We start from the raw sequence: 22,898 nt of genomic DNA on the forward strand, positions 1-22,898 counted from the left end.
TAAACTACAGCTCGGCTGGGCCAACATAAACTACAGGGCCAACATAAACTATAGCTCGGCTGGGCCAACATAAACTATAGCTCGGCTGGGCCAACATAAACTACAGGGCCAACATAAACTATGGCTCGGCTGGGCCAACATAAACTATAGCTCGGCTGGGCCAACATAAACTATAGCTCGGCTGGGCCAACATAAACTATAGCTCGGCTGGGCCAACATAAACTACAGCTCGGCTGGGCCAACATAAACTATAGCTCAGCTGGGCCAACATAAACTATAGCTCGGCTGGGCCAACATAAACTATAGCTCGGCTGGGCCAACATAAACTATAGCTCGGCTGGGCCAACATAAACTACAGGGCCAACATAAACTATGGCTCGGCTGGGCCAACATAAACTATAGCTCGGCTGGGCCAACATAAACTATAGCTCGGCTGGGCCAACATAAACTACAGCCAGTTAACATAGAGTTGGGCTGTTTTACTCTGCGTGATGCTAGCACACATCATTTTCACATTTTTCCACAGCTCATGCTTTCTGATGTCAAACATCGTGAAAAAGATCAAGTCAGGTTCGAACCCCCAAACTCTGAGCACCAGCCGTGTACACTACCAAGAGACCACAGTTACTCTGAACATCTATCAGTATCTCATGACAAGGTATTCAGTCATTTAACAGTCAGTACCAGCAGAGAACATACAGAGAACATACAGAGAACATACAGAGAACATACAGAGAAGATACAGAGAACATACAGAGAACATACAGAGAACATACAGAGAACATACAGAGAACATACAGAGAAGATACAGAGAACATACAGAGAACATACAGATCATAAAATTGTCGTTCAACAAGTTCTTTTATCATACACAGCTGGAGTTTTTAGAATATATATATATATATATATATATATATATATATATATATATATATATATATATATATGTGTGTGTGTGGCTTTATAATGTCAATACTCCTCTATATGTCCTTATTTTGAGTATATTATATGTATTAGTTGCTATATACAAAGCTCAAATAGTGTAATATACAAAGCACGATGTTCAAAGCCAGTTTCTCTCTTGGGGAAAAAAAAATCCAGTTTTTGTTTTTCATCAAGAGCGATGTTATTTATTAAATAAATAAATATCATACCCAGTTAAATAAAAATGGATCTGAAGCTTAAACTATTGTGTGAAGCTAGCTTGGAAAAATTTTATTTTTAAAAAAAATGGCATTAAAAATACGATGAAGCAGACAGCGTCTTGGGGCTTTCCCGGAGAGGATTTGGGTGTTTGAGGAGATAGGATCAGTTGAAATAGGAACGTTGGACTCTCGGCTGCCTGTGTTTGTCACAGACCCAGGGGCTAGGGGGGTGGGGAGGGGGGGGACGGACTTGTTTAAGACGCCAGACATAGCACAATGGATTAATGGAATATTCTTTATAATGAGGGAGAGAGCGGTATAAAGAGTGTTTGTTTTGGTGGAGGGGGGGAGGGGTTGGAATCTTGGGGGACTTGGGGAGATAAACGGCGACTGGGTTGAGGGAGTGGAGGCGTTTAAAATGTTGGAGTTATACAACATTTGATGAAATGTTGCAGTTATACATTTGATGAAATGTTGGAGTTATAAAACTTTTGATCAAATGTTGGAGTTATAAAACTTTTGATGAAATGTTGGAGTTATAAAACTTTTGATGAAATGATGGAGTCATACAACATTTGATGAAATGTTGGAGTTATACAACATTTGATGAAATGTTGGAGTTATAAAACTTTTGATGAAATGTTGGAGTTATAAAAACATTTGATGAAATGTTGGAGTTATAAAACTTTTGATGAAATGATGGAGTTATACAACATTTGATGAAATGTCGGAGTTATACAACAGTTGATAAAATGTTAGAGTTATACAACAGTTGATAAAATGTTGGAGTTATACAACAGTTGATAAAATGTTAGAGTTATACAACAGTTGATAAAATGTTAGAGTTATACAACAGTTGATAAAATGTTAGAGTTATACAACAGTTGATAAAATGTTGAGTTATACAACAGTTGATAAAATGTTGAGTTATACAACAGTTGATGAAATGTTGGAGCTATACAGCAGCCGGGATCAAATCTGCAAGAAAATGTTTTAATATCACAATAGCCCCTGAGACAACAAGAGAGTCATTATTACAAGGGCATCAAGATACCAAGGGGAGGGGTTCAAAATTATAACAATGACCCAGCGGTATTCACCATAAATAATTCCAGAAACTAGAATAATGACCCATCTGTAAATCTACCAGAGTTTCGTTCATGCATCTATCAAGGGGAGGTGGGGACCGCACTTAAACCAGTGTGACCCCCCCCCCCCCCCCATGAATTTTAAGTGCACCCCCAGCCCCCGAAAGTATCAAGCGCTGAAACCTACAAACCACACTAATGCCAACCTACTGTGGCACCAAATAAAAGACAAGCATTGAACCTGCTGCCATCAATACAATTACTAGACTCGATAACCGCGGGCAGCTGATCAAATATGTATTGAGAATCTCAGAATTTAACCTATTGATCCGATTATCGTATCAATAATTGATACATTCGCGATCAAGTTTTATGTTAATACTTATTTATAATGGCCGCTCATTAAATATTGACTTGTTTCGTTTCGGCGTCCTTGGTAACGAAAAACAGAATGAGAACAACAATGCAGGAACGGTTGCTAAGGAGTGACGTCAACTACGGTGTATTGCTACATCATCCATGACGTAAACAAAATTGACGTCATATGGATCATGACATGGAATTCTTCATCTAAACGCAATAAGGGCAGTTCAATGTGCCCCATTGGTACCGAAACTACTCATCCTAATACAACTGCAGATCCTAGATCTATACATCACACAGATCCTAGATCTAACCTTCACATAGATCCTAGATCTAACCTTCACACAGATCCTAGATCTAACCTTCACACAGATCCTAGATCTAACCTTCACACAGATCCTAGATCTAACCTTCACACAGATCCTAGATCTAACCTTCACACAGATCCTAGATCTAACCTTCACACAGATCCTAGATCTAACCTTCACACAGATCCTAGATCTAACCTTCACACAACCAAGGTTAAATCACTCACACAAAATCTAATCACTCACACAAGATCTAATGATCACACAAATCCAAGGTATAATCACTCACACTAGATTGAATCATTCACACAAAATCGAACCACTCACACAAGATCGAATCATCACATACATCCAAATGTATTTTTTCTCTAACTTTCAGATAACCCAATCATTTCACATGACTGATTTCTAACAAAAACTTCGAAACGAACATACAAGGTAAAATATATCTAGGAGAAACATCTAGAAGAATTTCAATTAAACTGATAAAATTCAGATCGAATTCCCCATCTTTGAAAAAAAAATTGACATTTTTATTAACCCTTTTAAAATGGAAAACTATAGAGCCATGTTTGTGTGGGGAAGAGATTATTTTCATAAGACCCTCAAGGGGTTAACGAAGGGGGGTCCCCATGACACGGATTAAGTTTGAAATCGAGAGAGGATAAAAATAGAAAACTGCATTCAACTGGTTCTAAAAAAGTTGTGGATGAGTGCACTTGAGTGAGGATTATAATACCGGATGGAGGGAGTATAGAATAAAAGAGGAGAGTGGATGATGATTTGATTAGGGGGAGATGATAGGGACACAGGACAGCGACAGTCACGGGGGTTGGTGAAATGGCTTTGATCCCAGTGGTACGGGAGGGAGGGGGGGGGGTGACAGGTCCCCGGCATTGCGTTTGGAGGGCTGGGTCTCCCGGGGACGGGGCAAACAGATAAAGTTAATGGATTGAGACTTGGCGAGGGCTTGTTTTATGGGGCGAGCTGTGACACAGGAGCTGTAGGGTTGGGGGGGGGGGGGGGGGTGTGGAGAGATAGGTGTAGGGTGGGGGGGGCTGTAAGGTGGGGGTTGTAGGGTGGGGGGCTGGGGTTAAGGAGCTATAGACAGAAGGGTAGAGTCTGTTTAGATGTATTGAGGTGGGGATGGACTGTTAGAATGGGTAGAGGCTGGGTAGATGTAGATGGTGGGGATGGCTATCTGTATTGGGTAAGGATGCTAGAAGGAGGTGGGGACCGATAGCTGTAGTAGTCTGAGTTGATGTAGAGGTCTGGGTACAAGTATCTCCGGGTGAGTTAGGCAGGGGGGATCTTAAGGAAGCACTTGTGAGGTTGTGGTTGGGGAGTGGTGGTTACAGGAAGTGTGGAGCTGGGAATATGTAGGGTTGGTGTGGGGGTGGTGATGGTGTATGGTTGGGGTTGGGGTTGGTGAGGGTGTGGGTGAGGGTGTGGGGTTGGTGAGGATGTGGGGTTGGTGAGGGTAAGAGTGTGGGGTTGGTGAGGGTGTGGGGTTGGTTGGATGTGGGTGTGGGTGTGGGGTTAGTGAGGGTGTGGGGATGGTGAGGGTGTGCGGTTGGTGAGGGTGTGAAGTTGGTAGGGGTGTGGGGTTGGTGAGGGTGTGGGGTTGGTTGGGTGTGGGTGTGGGTGTGGGGTTAGTGAGGGTGTGGGGATGGTGAGGGTGTGAAGTTGGTAGGGGTGTGGGATTGGTGAGGGTGTGCGGTTGGTGAGGGTGTGGGTGTGGGGTTAGTGAGGGTGTGGGGTATTGAAGGTGTGGGGTTTGAAGGTGTGGGTGATGAAGGTGTGGGGTTTGAGGGTGTGTGTGATGAGGGTGTGGGGTTTGAGGGTGTGGGGGTGATGAAGGTGTGGGGTCTGAGGGTGTGGGTGATGAAGGTGTGGGGTCTGAGGGTGTGGGGTGATGTAGGTGTGGGGTCTGAGGGTGTGGGGTGATGAAGGTGTGGGGTTTGAGGGTGTGGGGTGATGAAGGTGTGGGGTTTGAGGGTGTGGGGTGATGAAGGTGTGGGCTTTGAGGGTGTGGGATTAAGACTAGGGGACGGGCTCGGGATAAAACAGGGATGGCTTAATTTTTTTTGCATTACCCAATGGGCTACCTCGTTAATTTGACAACCAGAAAACGACAGATCCCTGATAATTAACGAGAATACTTATAGTCTCCTCTAATGTTTCTATTTGCGATGAAAATAATTCAACGCCGCATTAATGATACGCAAACAAGTTCCTTAACTCTGTTTACAGGCTTAATGCTTATTGGTAGGCAAGGGTGATAATCACACTAAAAGTACATGTCTCTTGAGAAAAGAAGCCAAAACAGAAGCACTTTAGAGTTAATTGTTTATTTAAAGTTACTTCCCATGTCACGGAGTAACGATGAGAATACTAAAACTAAGAAACAAAAGTTCTTTAACTCCGTCTTTAGTAGCATAAGGAAATGCTGGGACAATATAATGGCATTGACATTTTAGCAGGATACTGCTTAATTAAAATTATAAATAAAAAAGTGGGAGAAAAATCGACAACTCTATTAAAAAGGGCATCGTATAAAAATTTCTTGTCAAATTTTGTTAAAACAAGAAACCCAATGTTATTTAAAAATTATGTATATGTATATATATATATATATATATATATATATATATATATATATATATATATATATATATATATATATATATATATAATATATATATATATATATATATCGTTTTTTGTATGTCAGAGTTGCACCGTTTGACCTTTCTGCACCACATCTACAGGTCAATGAGTTATCACATTAGAGCCAAGCTATCATGTTGCCATGGTTACCCATCAATGAGGACCAGTGCAGGTCACTGTCACTTGACCTTCATCTTATCACGCACCTAATTAGTTTGAAATATTCATCCGCATTTTCTAGAGAAGTAAATCGAATCTGACCTAAGCTTACATCGCCGTGCACCGGATGTTGCATGTATTGAGCATTACACGATAACAACACTAAACAAAACCCCTACCCTAACCCTAGGACGACGCTTTTAACCTTAATATGATTGCAAATAGTGTACAGGGGTCACAACACAAAAGGTCAATTTGTTGGACAGGTTTTCGTGCAATACATTTTTAATAGAGAAAATTGTCAGTGATTGGAATGAATGGTAAACTATTTATAAACTAAATATTTTTTCGTTTTGTATTAGAAGAAAAAATTCGCTAGTGTTCTTAAGCCCGTGTGTTGAATAGGTTGTGCTCGACTGAATAGCTAAGTAATTCACTAATGGTAAAATTGAATTCAGGTGTTTTGTCGTTAGTGTTTAATGGGTGTTTTTTTTTTTTGTAAATTTGAAAGTTTCTATTAAATAATTTGTTTATAAATAGTTTATGTGTTTAAATATGTCTTCTGTCAATGTGACTTAAGTGTGTCAATACATGTCTAGAATGTGTCTAAATGTTATAACGTGTCCCAACATGTCTATAAATTTAAATTGCACAAGTCGTATGTGGTGTCCAGTCCACATTTATAAGTTAACATCAGATGTTTATTAAATGAAACTAAGAATTTTCTAGATTCGGCTTAAAATCTATTTTAACCTCTCCCGAAATTCGACACAATTGTGTGTAAACTGTTCACAAATGTTTACATTATTGGGTTTAAAATCTTGGCTAAACCCATGATTGTTTTCTCTATCCCAAAACGAGAATTGTTCCAGTTTGTTTTAAAACTTAAAACCCCAGCAAACATTTTTCTGAACGGACCTTAAGACAAAATCTACAATTCTATTGGGTTATAAAATGTTAGCTGCGACTCAAAGACAGATTCTATCAGCGACATAGAGGCAAGTGTCGCTATTGTATTACAGATACTAGCTGGGACACAGATATAAGTGTCGCAATTGTATTACATATGCTAGCAGCAAAACAGAGACAAGTGTCGCTATTGTATTACAGATTCTAGATGCGACAGAGACAATCATTGCTATTGTATTACATATACTAGCTGCTACACAGCGGCAAGCGTCGCTATTGTATTACAGATACTAGCTGCTACACAGAGACAAGTGTCGCCATTGTATTACATATACAAGCTGCTACACAGAGACAAGTGTCGCTATTGTATTACAGATACTAGCTGCTACACAGAGGAGAGTGTCGCTATTGTATTACAGATACTAGCTGCTACACAGAGACAAGTGTCGCTATTGTATTACAGATACTAGCTAGGACACATAGACAAGCGTCGCTATTGTATTACAGATAATAGCTGCTACACAGAGAAAAGTGTCGCTATTGTATTACAGATACTAGCTAGGACACAGAGACAAGTGCCGCTATTGTATTACAGATACTAGCTTGATCACAGATACAAGAGTCGCTATTGTATTACAGATACTAGCTGCTACACAGAGACAAGTGTCGCTATTGTATTACAGATACTAGCTAGGACACAGAGACAAGTGCCGCTATTGTATTACAGATACTAGCTGCTACACAGAGACAAGTGTCGCTATTGTATTACAGATACTAGCTGCTACACAGAGGAGAGTGTCGCTATTGTATTACAGATACTAGCTGCTACACAGAGACAAGTGTCGCTATTGTATTACAGATACTAGCTAGGACACATAGACAAGCGTCGCTATTGTATTACAGATAATAGCTGCTACACAGAGAAAAGTGTCGCTATTGTATTACAGATACTAGCTAGGACACAGAGACAAGTGCCGCTATTGTATTACAGATACTAGCTTGATCACAGATACAAGAGTCGCTATTGTATTACAGATACTAGCTGCTACACAGAGACAAGTGTCGCTATTGTATTACAGATACTAGCTAGGACACAGAGACAAGTGCCGCTATTGTATTACAGATACTAGCTGCTACACAGAGACAAGTGTCGCTATTGTATTACAGATACTAGCTAGGACACAGAGACAAGTGTCGCTATTGTATTACAGATACTAGCTAGGACACAGAGGCAAGTGTCGCTATTGTATTACAGATACTAGCTGCTACACAGAGACAAGTGTCGCTATTGTATTACAGATACTAGCTAGGACACAGAGACAAGTCTCACTATTGTATTACAGATACTAGCTGCTACACAGAGACAAGTGTCGCTATTGTATTACAGATACTAGCTAGGACACAGAGACAAGTCTCGCTATTGTATTACAGATACTAGCTAGGACACAGACACAAACGTCGCTATTGTATTACAGATCAAGATCCGCTCCATCCCCAAAATCTACATAACAACCAGCTGATGAGCAGATGGGTTTGCCAGTTTTGTGTGGCCACGGGCCATGGGCCACCCGACTCTGGGCCAGGGAAAACAAGTGAGCCCGATTGATATTGATTAGGTATTGTAACAAGGTTAGACGTGCCCAGCAATGGGGAGAGAACCCACGTCTTTACGTATTAAATAAATGGAAGCGCAAAGGGAGGCTAACAGAGTAAAGGGCAATAAGTAAACAAAATTCTATCAATTTTTAAGAAATATTCGGAGTTTCTAGAGCGTATAGAACCATGGGAAAAGGGAAAAATAAAATTCTGAAATTCAAGAAATATTCTAAATTTAATTTTTAAAAAGCTTTTAGCAGATTTTGTATTTGTTTTAGAATAGAGCAGAATTCAAACTGGTTTTATTCAATGAAATAAAACCCATATATCGAAAGAATAAACTAAAAGGAAATAAATTCGAATGAAACCAAATTATCATGAAAATGGGTGAACGGTATCAAACAGATCGGACTCCGGATGATCCATTCAAAAGTTTTCAAATCGTGTGCAGTGTTATGTAGTTAATGTATGTAGTTATAAAAACTGGTTTGTTTGGCTTTCGTAAGACTTTCTATGCATAGACGAGTTTGTTGCTTTTAATATTTTCGGTAACTAAAACAAAAATAGTAAAAAAAAATTTAAAAAAAACTCCAAAACCAATTTTTTGAGTGGCTACTTGGTATATGTAAACAAACATGACGTAAGTAGGTCATGCTGAAGTTTAAAATTAAAATTATTGGGAATTACCGAAAATACGCTCGAATCGTGTTTTCTGTTTATTTAAAGTCTATTTATTATTTATTCATCTAACTAACATTTTTTTTTCCTGCCGAAAGACGAAATTGAAACAAAACACTATGTTAGTTTATGTCAACAATAATAGCTATGTCCCTCTAGTGGGCGATACCATTTTTTTTTCACAACACTCACGCTAACACACAGACAGAAATTATTCCTTAATGTATATATATATATATATATATATATATATATATATATATATATATATATATATATATATATTAAATACTTGAATTAAAGTGTGTTTTTAAAAGTCCGATTATAACTGCAGCAACCATACTGTTGTCCAGGCGATATCCAATCTATTAGTTTTATCATTGCAGAAATGAACTCGTAACCCAACTTTCAACAACAAAAAAATAAGGCTCGTCCCTACATGACGTCATACTCCTAGAGGGACGGCGGATTCTGACTTAGGAGACGAGTGAGTGGGGGGGGGGGGGGGGGTCAGAAAGTGTAACGACACACTTTGGCACTTTAAAATGTTATGTTAGAAACTTAATTTGCCCAATATTTCAAATACTTTAAAATGAAATTTTCTAAAATGTGCAATAAAAATGCATCACTTTACTCAATCTTGACCTGAGCTTATTAAAAAATAATTTATTGTTTTGGTTGTTTTTTTGTTTTAAATTGCAATTTTGAGAAGGCTGGTAGACTGAGGTTTGGTGCGTATCCCAAAGTAGGAGAATCTGGTTTTTTGTGGCTATGTACGACGATGGGTAGGGAAGGGGGATTTAGAAAATCGTTTTCTTCTTCTTCGTTCTTAATTATTAGTGTTGACGGGGATCGAGATTTATCTGCCAGTGGGTTTGAACTCGAGACTTTGTTCGAATTTATCAACCATGAGCTTTTTGCCGACTCGACCACGCCTCCAACACAATTAAGCGTTACGTGTCAACTGGTTATGCGCCATTGAGGCCATTGACTCCGATTTCAGCCTGCTTTTCTTTTTGGATTTGCTTCCATAGCCTTTGTCCAACCAAGAACAAACTACAAGGCAGCAGTTGTTTAATTTTGGAGTTGTCTCTCCTAGAAGAGTGGCTGTCCCCAGCTAACGAGCCTCATCTGCCCGAGGGTTTGAACTCGAGACTTTTCGGTTTAGCAACCATGAGCTTTACCGACTCGACCACGCCGACATTTTTTAACATCATCATCTTTGCCCCATGTGGTCAAGACACACGGGACAGATAAAGTAGAGTTCATCTGTTACAATGACCTCGGCACTATGCTTAGCCGCCTTTTTTCCCTAACTTAAGTTAGGTACCCACCAGAGCTGAGTAAACTCTGGGACGTTCAACTGACTTGAACCCTGAAAAGACTCGAGACTTGCGGTTTAGCAGTTTGGCGTTCTACTGCTAAGCCACCCCGTCCCAAGTAGTCCTTTATGAATGAGCCTTAAACTTTTCCCATCACCGATTCTTGATACGGTTCAACAACATCAACAACAAACGTACACCCACCTGATATAGCCTAGGTACAGACAACAACAACATCAACGACAACAACACCTACCTGATATGGCGAAGCCGCTAAACCCGACAGCCAACGTCAGACAGGCGACCGCAGGGGCTGTGTCCCGGGTGAAGCTTACCCCCAGCAGGAAGATGGCCTCCATCCCAAAACCTGGGGAATAGCAGATGTCAGATGTCAAATGTCAGATCTGGCTAAAGTATGGGGAACAGCAGATGTCAGATGTCAGATGTCAGATCTGGATAAAATATGGCGAACAGCCGATGTCAGATGTCAGATCTGGATAAAATATGGGGAACAGCAGATGTCAGATGTCAGATGTCAAATGTCAGATCTGGCTAAAGTATGGGGAACAGCAGATGTCAGATGTCAGATGTCAGATCTGGCTAAAATATGGGAACAGCAGACAAAAATGACGTCAATTCTACTTAAAACCTGGAGAAACAGACAAAAGTGACGTCAGGTCTAGCTAAAACCTGGGGAAGTAGCAGAGAAAAGTGACGTCATTTCTTAGTTAAAGCCTGAGAAAATATTGGACGAAAGTGACTTCAGGTACTTAAAACCTGGAGAAATATCAGATAAAAGTGACTTCAAATCTGGCTAAAACCCGGGGAGATATCAGACATATGTTACATCCAAAAAATGTGTTAAAAAGTCCAGCTTTAATACCAACAGAAGATATTAAAAGCGTCACTAAAGTACCCTCTATTTAATGTCACATCCCACTACTTCAATCAAGAGATGTCAACATCTATCAATATCTATCAATATCTATCAATATCTATCATCATCTATCAACATCTATCAACATCTATCAACATCTATCAATATCTATCAATATCTATCATCATCTATCAACATCTATCAACATCTGTCAACATCTATCAATATCTATCAATATCTATCATCATCTATCAACATCTATCAACATCTATCAACATCTATCAATATCTATCATCATCTATCAACATCTATCAACATCTATCAACATCTATCAATATTTATCAATATCTATCAATATCTATAATCATCTATCAACATCTATCAACATCTATCAATATCTATCAATATCTATCAACATTGATCTCTGTCTATACAACAACCAAATTTCCAAGTATTCGATATTATCGGTATCTGTCTATATGACACCTAAATTTCCATGTATTCGATACCATCGGTATCTGTCTATATGACACCTAAATTTCCATGTATTCGATACTATAGGTATCTGTCTATACGACCAACTAAATTTCCGTGTATTCGATACCATAGGTATATTTCTATATTACTAACGAAATTTCCGTGTATTCGATACGACAGCTGGCAGTCTCTTATGACCAACTTAATTAGCTTGTATTCGATTACGGGTCCAGTGTATTGTCCAGCGTCGTGGAAATTGTGGAGCAAGCGTGGAGTGGTCAGTCAATATTTCCACTGGTCACTCACTCAATAGAGGTCAATCTGACATCCTATCGCGTCTAATTTGATGTCCGGCTGTCAGACGAGGGGCCATCATGGAGGCACATATTGCCTGGCCGTCCTCTAATTAGGGACCGGAAGTTGGTGCTGACCTTGAGGCTGACCTTGGTCGCTCTTACAGTTCTCGAACAGAAAGGGTTGGGCAGTGTACACCCCACATACATGGGTCAGTACCCACACACCACATACAGGGGTCAGTACCCACACACCACATACAGGGGTCAGTACCCACACACCACATACATGGGTCAGTACACACACCCCACATACATGGGTCAGTACCCACACACCACATACAGGGGTCAGTACCCACACACCACATACATGGGTCAGTACCCACACACCACATACATGGGTCAGTACCCACACACCACATACAGGGGTCAGTATACAGGGGTCAGTACACACACCCCACATACAGGGGTCAGTACCCACACACCACATACAGGGGTCAGTACCCACACACCACATACAGGGGTCAGTACCCACACCCCACATACAGGGGTCAGTACCCACACACCCCATATAGAGGTCAGTACATACCCCATATACAGGGGTCAGTACCCACACCCCACATACAGGGGTCAGATCCCACACACCACATATAGAGGTCAGTACATACCCCATATACAGGGGTCAGTACCCACACCCCACATACAGGGGTCAGATCCCACACACCACATACAGGGGTCAGTACCCACACACCACATACAGGGGTCAGTACCCACACACCACATACAGGGGTCAGTACCCACACCCCACATACAGGGGTCAGTACCCACACACCCCATATACAGGGGTCAGTACCCACACCACATACAGGGGTCAGTACCCACACACCATATACAGGGGTCAGTACCCACACACCACATACAGGGGTCAGTACCCACACACCACATACATGGGTCAGTACCCACACACCACATACAGGGGTCAGTACCCACACACCCCATATACAGGGGTCAGTACCCACACCACATACAGGGGTCAGTACCCACACACCACATACATGGGTCAGTACCCACACCACATACAGGGGTCAGTACCCACACACCACATACAGGGGTCAGTACCCACACCCCACATACAGGGGTCAGTACCCACACACCACATACAGGGGTCAGTACTCACACACCATATACAGGGGTCAGTACCCACACACCATATATAAAGGTCAGTACCCACACCACATACAGGGGTCAGTACCCACACACCATATATAAAGGTCAGTACCCACACCACATACAGGGGTCAGTACCCATACACACCCAACATATAAAGGTCAGTACCAGTGTTTCTTCCAGACTTTTTTCTCCGGGGGGGGGGGCACTTGAAATTTTCGGGGGGGGGGGGGGGGCGGTAGACTTTCTTCGGGGGGGGCGGACACTGTTAAAAGTATATATTTTCTATATAAATTATATAAATTTAATTTCGTTCGGGGGGGCGGTAAAAAAATTTCGGGGGGGCAAAGGCCCCCCCCCCCCCCCCCCCCGAAGAGATGTCTGGAAGAAACTCTGGTCTGTACCTATACAATGATACCCATTGCTTTAGTAGTCCCGCCTTGAGACACATTATTCAAGCTTAGATAACTGAAATAATTTCTTTAAAACACTGCTGTGTCCACTGAACCCTGTTCTTTAACTTTTCAAATTAAAATATTATTTACTTCTAAGTTATATGATCAACAATTTGCATTTAAAATAACAGTATGAATTATTAAATTAAATATCTTTAAATTCATTGAACAAGGACAAAGCAATGTTCAAGATTTTACTAAACACTTCTTAGGTTATTTTCTCATCCCGTTTGCACTTACATTTCGATTTTGTTGATTTTAGACAGAAATTGTGTTTATTACTGAATTTGTGTGTATGTTTGTCTGTTTGTCTATTTGCAATACATTCCTAACGTGATTACAGCTTCTAGTTATCAGACAAGGACAGAGTAGATGTTTAAAAATTATAGATTTTAGACTGCTATAGGGCTGGTAAGTAGGTCGCCAACCAGTTCTACGGCTCAATAAAACCTGCAAGAGTCATAGAACTGGTTGGTGACCTACTTACCAGCCTTATTGTTACGTCGACTATCTTCAATCTCCTGATGATATGTTAGGTGTTCAAACTTTGCCGACGAATGTATGCATTAAATATAGGCATTTTACTGCATGCCGGCACAGTCATGTACACATAATTAAATACGACACTTTTATCGTGGAGATTGATGTATGACATTATTGGCATTTAAATTCAGGATAAACTTGCGGCTACCCATTAACGTAATGTTAGATTTAATTCAAATCTAAAGCTATAGTTTATTTACTACGTTGCTTCTGTTTAAGCAAACTTAGACCAGGGGTCGGCAACCTTTTGAGCCGAAAGAGCCAAAAGTTACAATTTACAACATTATCTGGTTTTTAAAGAGCCACTAATATTTTTATGTCAATAGTATATTTGTTTTTTTATAACGATTTTTTTTTTTAGATTTTTTCGTAATTAAGTAATTTACTGCTCACCACGTATTCAACAAAAAAGTTGTTTTTTTTTCGAAACAAACCACTTCTCCAAGCAAGACATAGGCTGGGTTTTCCTTTCAGTTTTACACTTAGCTGGTTTAGTTTCTTTGTGATATCCTCTATGAAGTTGAATGTTTCAATTCGGAATGGACAATGTAATAGGAAGTACATTGAGATAGGGACTAACTAAATATCCTAATATATAAAAGCCTACGTGCGCACTTTCTAATATAATAGTGAATATTTATTGTTTATATCTTATGTTTTATCGATTATTACCGAGTGTTGCAGACAAATATTTTTATGAATTTTGAAAATAAAATAATTATTAATATTTGTGCATGGAACTGAAGAGCCGCAACTGGACACCAAAAGAGCCGCATGCGGCTCGCGAGCCGCAGGTTGCCGACCCCTGACTTAGACAAATATGTGTGCATATGGCCCAAGTGTGTTTGCTTTTATTTTAATTTATTTATTTTTTTTTATTTTTTTTTTTTTTCCAGTAATAATAATTTATTTGATAGATTTTACACAGCATCAAAGACATGAACATCAATTGCATATATAATAATCAAATGGAGAAAATTAAATGGCATAAGAACTAGACTAAAATAAGGTGTGCAAACTAGGTTTCTCTTGACTGCTTAGTTTACTGTGCTCTGTCCTTAGCTGAGGAGTCAAAAGTTCACATTGTAGACAGAAATAGAAACCACCGTGGGAGAAGTGTCTCTGTAATACACATTACTGATCTATCATTCCAAAACTTTCCATGACATAAAATTGACCCTTGGCAAAGAGGGCACGCTACCTTGAAAAATCCGCCAGTCCGGTTGAGTGGAGGGAAGTGTGTGTGGGGGGGGGGAGGGTGAGGTGTGTATCTCTTTCTACCATTCAGGTTGTGCACTTTTAAAAACCTGGGAAACAGAAGACTGTTCTAATGTTAAATTACTTGGGGGCTGATCGAGTGATGTTTTGCTTGAGACTGTCGATATTAATTATGCATCTAGTTTATTTGCTTCTTCTGTAGTTCCAATTTTAGTTTCCTGTAAAAGTAGGATGTCAATATTGTGTTTATTTATTATGTTGTTTATATAATGTGTTTTGTCCCTAGCCCCCCTGATGTTCAATGTTGCCAGAGTTAGCATGAATTATTTGGGGTTTTCTTTCGAACATCTGTTTCTGGAGGGCTGGATGGTGGTGGTCTTTTAATTCCAAACCTTCCAGCCGCTGGTTTGCTATCCCGTTGGGCCCTGGTCACGAACCTTTGAGGTGGCTTTACTATAGGTAATTGATTTTTACTTGAACTGATTGCTTGACTATATGACAGTTGACCTGATACCTTTGTTGCTGACATACTTTGTGAGCTTTTAATTTCCTTTAGCGGTTTCGTTATGTTTTCTGAACTAGAGTTATCCTGAAGAATATGAGTTATTGTTTCGTCGACAGCCTCCAAATTTTCGTGATTCCCATCTTTTTGAGACCCGGTTACTATGGAATTCCTGGTTGCTATTGTCTCCATGGCTTCGGCCTCTATGGTGGTTTCTGCTACGCTTTCGTTAACTTGCTGCGGTGCTACAGTAGTATGATGTGCTTCAGTTTGGCCATCTACTTCAAAGGCATCTTGTACCTCTCTGTGCCTTGCTTCTCTAAGCATTTCATTTTGTCTTTCTCCGTCAACATCATAACTGTCCCAATGCTTTAAGAAATTTCTATTGTTACTTAGATGCTCCCTAACTTCTTCTTTATCATTTGCATCCCAAGGCTCAATTGCCCTGTACTGTCCATCTACTAGCTGGACGCCGTCAAGAGCGCGAGTCCTCAAATGCTCACACATTTTAGGCAGGTGCCTGTCTGTGTTGCAGTGGCAACATTGCATCCTCCTCCCATTGAGGATTATAAGGACTCTGCTTTCTTTGTTGGCCTCATTTGTAAGTATAATATAGTGTGGGACACTCTCCACATCTTCTTTCTCCAGAGAGATGGTGAATTGGACCACATTTGATTGGTCTATTCTCTTAAATGTTGGTGTTGAGTCCTGACTGCTTATAGATTTCAGAATCGTCATTATATCATCGTCACTTGTCTTGGAAGGCAGCCATTTCAGCATGCCCCTTTGCCCAGATTTATCGGCGTGGGTTATTGATATTCTCTGCACTCTGTATCTGGATGTTACTCCAGGTGGCAAATCTCTGTGAAATTCTTTTAGGTGCATTTTCTCATATAGTTCCTTTGATCTAATGGTGACATACCATTTACGCAGTGTCCCATAGTTATACAGACCTTCAAATTCAGCTGGTGATAGGCTACATAACATACATAGCTCTCTTTTTAGTTCGTCAGCTGTGAGAGTAGCTAAAGAAAAACCCTCTTCTATGAAAATCTCTAGAGTTTTTGGTGCATGTCCTGCCATGCCAAACTTAGGCAGGAATAGCCGTTTGATGTATTTTTCCGACATAGTCGTGCGTGAGGCCCACCCGGGACCAGGCAACATACACAAGAAATAAAAAAGAAAAAAGTACTTACAATGTATAAAATGTGAAGAAAAAAAAAATAACACACACACAATGTTCCAAATGGAAATACACACGAGTTTAAATAAGTAGAGATGAAATTAATCCAAAGTCACTGGTTGTATTTTACAGATTAAATTGTTTTCGAACATAGATCTTTACAAATATATTGCACACAGCAATTCCTTATCAGGATAATATATAATAGATTCAGATATTATACGAGAAAGCAAAAAGTATTTTAACTACAGTTGCTACACTTCTAGATATAACGCCATTTTCTATGGCAATAAAAAATAATGATTAGTAAATAGATCTAGTAGTAAGATTTATTTTAATTTAACAATTTCTAACGGTGTAGCAGTGAAACGTACCGGCACATCGATTATTGAAGTACCTCTGTATTACTTATCATGTATTTTTAATATATTTATACAAGTGTTTCTGTGAATGAATTTTTCATAATATTTTATACTGCGTAATTTGCTAACTGCAATTTTATTTTATTTTATATATATATATATATATATATATATATATATATATATATATATATATATATATATATATATATATATATATATATAACTTTGAATAGCTAGCGTCTTGTTATTTCCCCTGCATTGCCTCCCCTTTATATAAACTGCTATTATTATCGATTTTAAGTGCTGGAACAATTTTATACCGTAAAGAAGCAGATGTCACTTACGTAGCACTGCAAAAAGTAATGTCCATACATTATTTCCTTTTTATAGGTGTCCGTTGGTTTATTTTTCTTGTACTACAACATGAAATGTCCATGGTAAAAAGTCATAAATTTTTTTTTGTCTGAATGTTATTCTGAATATAATCTCAATTGCAGGCTATCAGTATTATATAAGTAACATTTATTTAGTGAAAATGTAGCTAATACACCTAAAAAGGCAGTTTTTATAAAACCTAGCTACTTACACTATATCTAGTTTGTATCATGTCTGCGAATTGTCGATCTAAGCTAAGCATTTTTAAAGAATGTTTTTTTGAGGCGTCATTCTCTCTGGGATAGTTTTCTGTCATTTTAAACGATCATTGAAATGGTTCGCGTTTTATATGGGTTTGAGAGCTGAACTCGTCGTGTAGTAAAATAGTTTTGGAAGTACCTGATTTAATTCAGGGATAATTAACAAACATTTGCCACTCTGTTTTTTTCACAGTGGATGTAAATAGTAATGGCATGGAGAAGAAAGTTGGTTGAACGTATTTTAAATTTAATTATGTCTTTTGCTGTGTCAAGTTTTAGATTTAATTTTGTATTTCGCTATTTCAAGTTTTTTTGGTAATTAATTGTTTTTTGGCTGTGTGAAGTTTGTTCATAAGGATCGTGTAGAGTCAAAGCCATAGGGATGACTACGGTTAGAAGGAGCCTGACGACTGACCATCGCATCTGTCAGTCAATGTCCAGCAGATATGTTAGATGTCAGTTCTGTAGAGCTGAGTCAATAGTGGACACGAGCTGTATGCGGTCACGTGATATATATGTGACAGTAGACGCGTAGTCTGTGGTAGCCACGTGATGTCTATGGTAGCCACATGATGTTTATGGTAGCCACGTGATGTCTATGTGATGGTAGCCACGTGATGCCTATGTGATGGTAGCCACGTGATGTCTGTGTGATGGTAGCCACGTGATGTCTCTGGTAGCCACGTGATGTCTATGGTAGCCACGTGATGTCTATGGTAGCCACGTGATGTCTCTGGTAGCCACGTGATGTTTATGGTAGCCATGTGATGTCTATGTGATGGTAGCCACGTGATGTCTATGGTAGCCACGTGATGTTTATGTGATGGTAGCCACGTGATGTTTATGGTAGCCACGTGATATCTAAGGTAGTTACGTGATGTCTATGGTAGTCACGTGATGTTTATGGTAGCCACGTGATATCTAAGGTAGTTACGTGATGTCTATGGTAGTCACGTGATGTCTATGTGATGGTAGCCACGTGATGTCTATGGTAGCCACGTGATGTCTATGTAATAATAGTCAACCTAAGTAATGCCATTAAAAACTAGAGAGTTCTCAACTAAACACTATCGACCTCTCCAGCTCCATGTCACCAAATCACCGTCACTTTAACTAAAACATCTTCAAACATTTTTTGGGCTGTTACCAACCTTCTACGAAACAAACCTTTTCAAATATACAGAGGCGTAGCGACCATTCCCGGCGCCCGGGGACAAACTTTTCGATTTGCACCCCCCCCCCCTCGAGATTTCGAATTGCACCCCCCCCCCCTCCCCCTCGAGATTTTGATTTGCGACCCCCCCCCCCCCTCAAACTTTCGATTTGCACCCCCCTCAACCTTTCAATTTATTTTTCCAACCCATTTTGGCGCCCCCTAAGGTCGGCGCCCGGGGACATATGTCCCCCCCACCCCCCGCCCTCTCCCTCGCTACGCTTCTGCAAATATACTTATCTAATGCTGTCTTTGTACACAACATATCTCTCTATAAGAGATTTACCAATTGTCGTTCTCTGTAACAAATCTAACTAAAGGACATGTGTAACTTGTCTCCATGTAACAAATCTATCTAAAGGACATTTGTAACTTGTCTTCATGTAACAAATCTATCTAAAGGACATTTGTAACTTGTCTTCATGTAACAAATCTATCTAAAGGACATGTGTAACTTGTCTTCATGTAACAAATCTATCTAAAGGACATTTGTTACTTGTCTTCATGTAACAAATCTATCTAAATGACATTAACCAAATGTCTTCCTATGTTACAAATTTACAACAGTATCCCAAAGTCCATGCCTAGCCTAAAAGCTTGTTAAAACACGATGTATACAATCATCGGATTTAGAATTTCAATGCAGGCAAATTAAAAAAAACTCGCCAACGGGGGGATCTGTTTTAATCTATTAAGATTTATACCCTCCATAAATATTTATTTCTTTTAATCTGATTTCTTTAATTCAGATTTAGATCTCGTTGACGATAATCTGTAAGCTGCTTAAGTTTAGGGATTCCTTTTTATATACATAAAATGTAAATAAGCAAATACATCAATAACATTTAAGCTTACACACACACATATATACATATATACATATATATATATATATATATATATATATATATATATATATATATATATATATATATATATATATATATATATAAGCATATATATATATATATATATAAGCTTATATATATATATATATATATATATAAGCTTATATATATATATATATATATATATATATATATATATATATATATATATATATATATATATATATATATATATATATATATATATATATATATATATACATTTATTTATTTATTTATTTATTTATTTATTTATTTATATATACGTGTGTGTTTTTGATTATATAATTATCATAATGAATGTAATATGTATTATTTTAGTATTAATAAGTTTTGACACATTTTAATATTGAATAATGTTTATGTATTACATTGAATTCAAATTAGTGGAACATCCCTGAGTCCACCCAGCTCTGATGGGTACCTAACTTACGTTTGGGAAACAAAGGCGGCTGGGCATTGTGCTGACGACCAGTGTTTCTTCCAGACTTTTTTCTCCGGGGGGGCACTTGAAATCTTCGGGGGGGCGGTAAACTTTCTTCGGGGGGGGGGGGGGCGGACACTGTTAAAAGTATATATTTTCTATATAAATTATATAAATTTCATTTCGTTCGGGGGGGCGGTAAAAAATTTTCGGGGGGGCAAAGCCCCCCCGAAGAGATGCCTGGAAGAAACTCTGCTGACGACACTATCCTTTCGTAATTCGAATTCAATGAATCAGATGAACTCTACGTCATCTGCCCCATGTGTCTTGGGCACGAACGGGATTAAGGAGAAAAAGATTACATTGAGTACGTATTAGTGAAATGATTACCAATACATATAGTATGACGAAATTAAGGGAAATAACCTATATAAAGATCTCAAAAGTTTTAAAAATACAATAAAATTCAGATATAATGAAACTAATTTGAAGATGATTGTTTATTATTGTTTCAGTTATTATGAAATTTTTATTGTTCTACGTTTTTTTTTCTATTTTGTTTAATGTTTAGATTTGATAATTATTTTTATATTAATTTTTAATTTAAACAAACCATGAGTGTTAAGAATACAAAAGTTTTTAAATTTAAAATGTTTTATCTCATCATTGATATAAGTACTACCTATAACGATTCTAAATTTATTTACAGCTTGTATTAACAAAGTGACCATTGTAAAAACTAAGGAAATGAAATAGTGTACAACTTTTCATCGGTATCCTCCCCTGTGTAATAATGTAAACACTTTATCCTGCTTCCATACATCGACTTCAGTATAAAAATGTGTAGGTTTTCGTAAATCAACTACAAGAAGAAAATGTTTTATCTAAATTAATCTTATGTATAACTGTAGATAGTAAGGTAAATAAAGTAACTTCCCCTTGCATGTCCCCCAATCATTTTCACTAGTCAAATAGATACGTCGCGTCGAATGTTTAAATCCTCAACTTCTGCTTGATAATAGGGCTGGTAATTAGGGCACCAAAAAGTAATATGGCTTATGCAGGTTTTATTGAGCCGTAGAACTGGTTGGTGACCTACTTACCAGCCCTATCCTGAACACGGAACACATAAATAACTGAGAACCAAATAGTTTGTGGTTTAAAAAATAGGTATTTTTAGATCCACAACATCTTTGGAAAACCTCGCTCTATATTACGCTTTTATTATTCCGCGTTCTGTTGTTATAATTGCAAGTGTGTATATTTTTTGTATAAGTTGCTGCAATATAAATCGCTAAATAATGACAATAAAAAAACAATATTGAGTCAAATGTACCGTTGGATTTAAACTTTGACAAAAAATTCTATAAGATAGAGTCTGAAATTTAAAACGAATTTAATACAATTTCCCGTAAAATTAGTTACATAAGATAAATTTGTTAAAACTATATCTAAAATTACTATTGCCTTATATTAATTAAGTAAAATTGATTGCATTATAAATAATCAGATATTTAAATGAATTGGGAAAATTGTAGAAATTTTCTTATTAATTTAAACACTTTAAAAATGCGAAACTTTTATCGTCCGTGGATTGTATAAAAGCATCTTGCAGCGACAAACACTCTCAGCCGACGCGCTAGAAAACTCCGCTTAAAGCCGCCAAGAAGAAAAGGACCAACCCCCACATTACGCTAATGAATTGAAAGCAAACATCGCTAGATGGACGGGGGGAAAAATAAAGAAAAGGAGCTTTCAAATTTGCTGAATTAAAAATACAGCAACGATTGGAAGAAGGCGCCATCTTGGGAACTCATCTCAAAGAACTGGAACGCTTACAGGAATAAAGTTCATACTACTATAAGAATATTAACAGTTATTATTTCTCCAAATTCGAAAAAAAAAACATTATTATAAATTGGTAAATCATACATTTTTGTTACAGTTAATCGTCTGAACTACCACTTTGTGAACTACCTCTTTGCGAACTACCTCTTTGTGAACTACCTCTTTGTGAACTAAATCTTTGTGAACTACCTCTTTGTGAACTAACTCTTTGTGAACTACCTCTTTGTGAAATACCTCTTTGTGAACTAAATCTTTGTGAACCAACTCTTTGTGAACTACCTCTTTGTGAACTAACTCTTTGTGAACTACGTCTTTGTGAACTAACTCTTTGTGAACTACGTCTTTGTGAACTAACTCTTTGTGAACTAACTCTTTGTGAACTACCTCTTTGCGAACTAACTCTTTGTGAACTACCTCTTTGTGAACTACCTCTTTGTGAACTAACTCTTTGTGAACTAACTCTTTGTGAACTAGCTCTTTGTGAACTGCGTCTTTGTAAACTACCTCTTTGTGAACTAACTCTTTGTGAACTACCTCTTTGTGAACTACCTCTTTGTGAACTAACTCTTTGTG

The 22,898-nt window shown here is 38.4% G+C and overlaps 1 protein-coding gene across 1 annotated transcript in view; it reads right to left on the reverse strand.

Moving 5' to 3' along the window:
• The window catches only part of LOC131952280 (vesicular glutamate transporter 2-like), a 189,983-nt gene that overhangs the window by 14,735 nt on the left and 152,350 nt on the right, over positions 1 to 22,898 (reverse strand). The window contains exon 12 of the mRNA XM_059314882.1: positions 10,495 to 10,605. Coding sequence (XP_059170865.1) covers positions 10,495 to 10,605 — 111 coding nt within the window. The remainder of the gene's footprint in view (positions 1 to 10,494; positions 10,606 to 22,898) is intronic.

This window comes from Physella acuta, unplaced genomic scaffold, assembly GCF_028476545.2.
Source record: "Physella acuta isolate Inbredline_101_S28 unplaced genomic scaffold, ASM2847654v3 ptg000863l, whole genome shotgun sequence".
Taxonomy (NCBI): Eukaryota; Metazoa; Mollusca; class Gastropoda; family Physidae; genus Physella; species Physella acuta.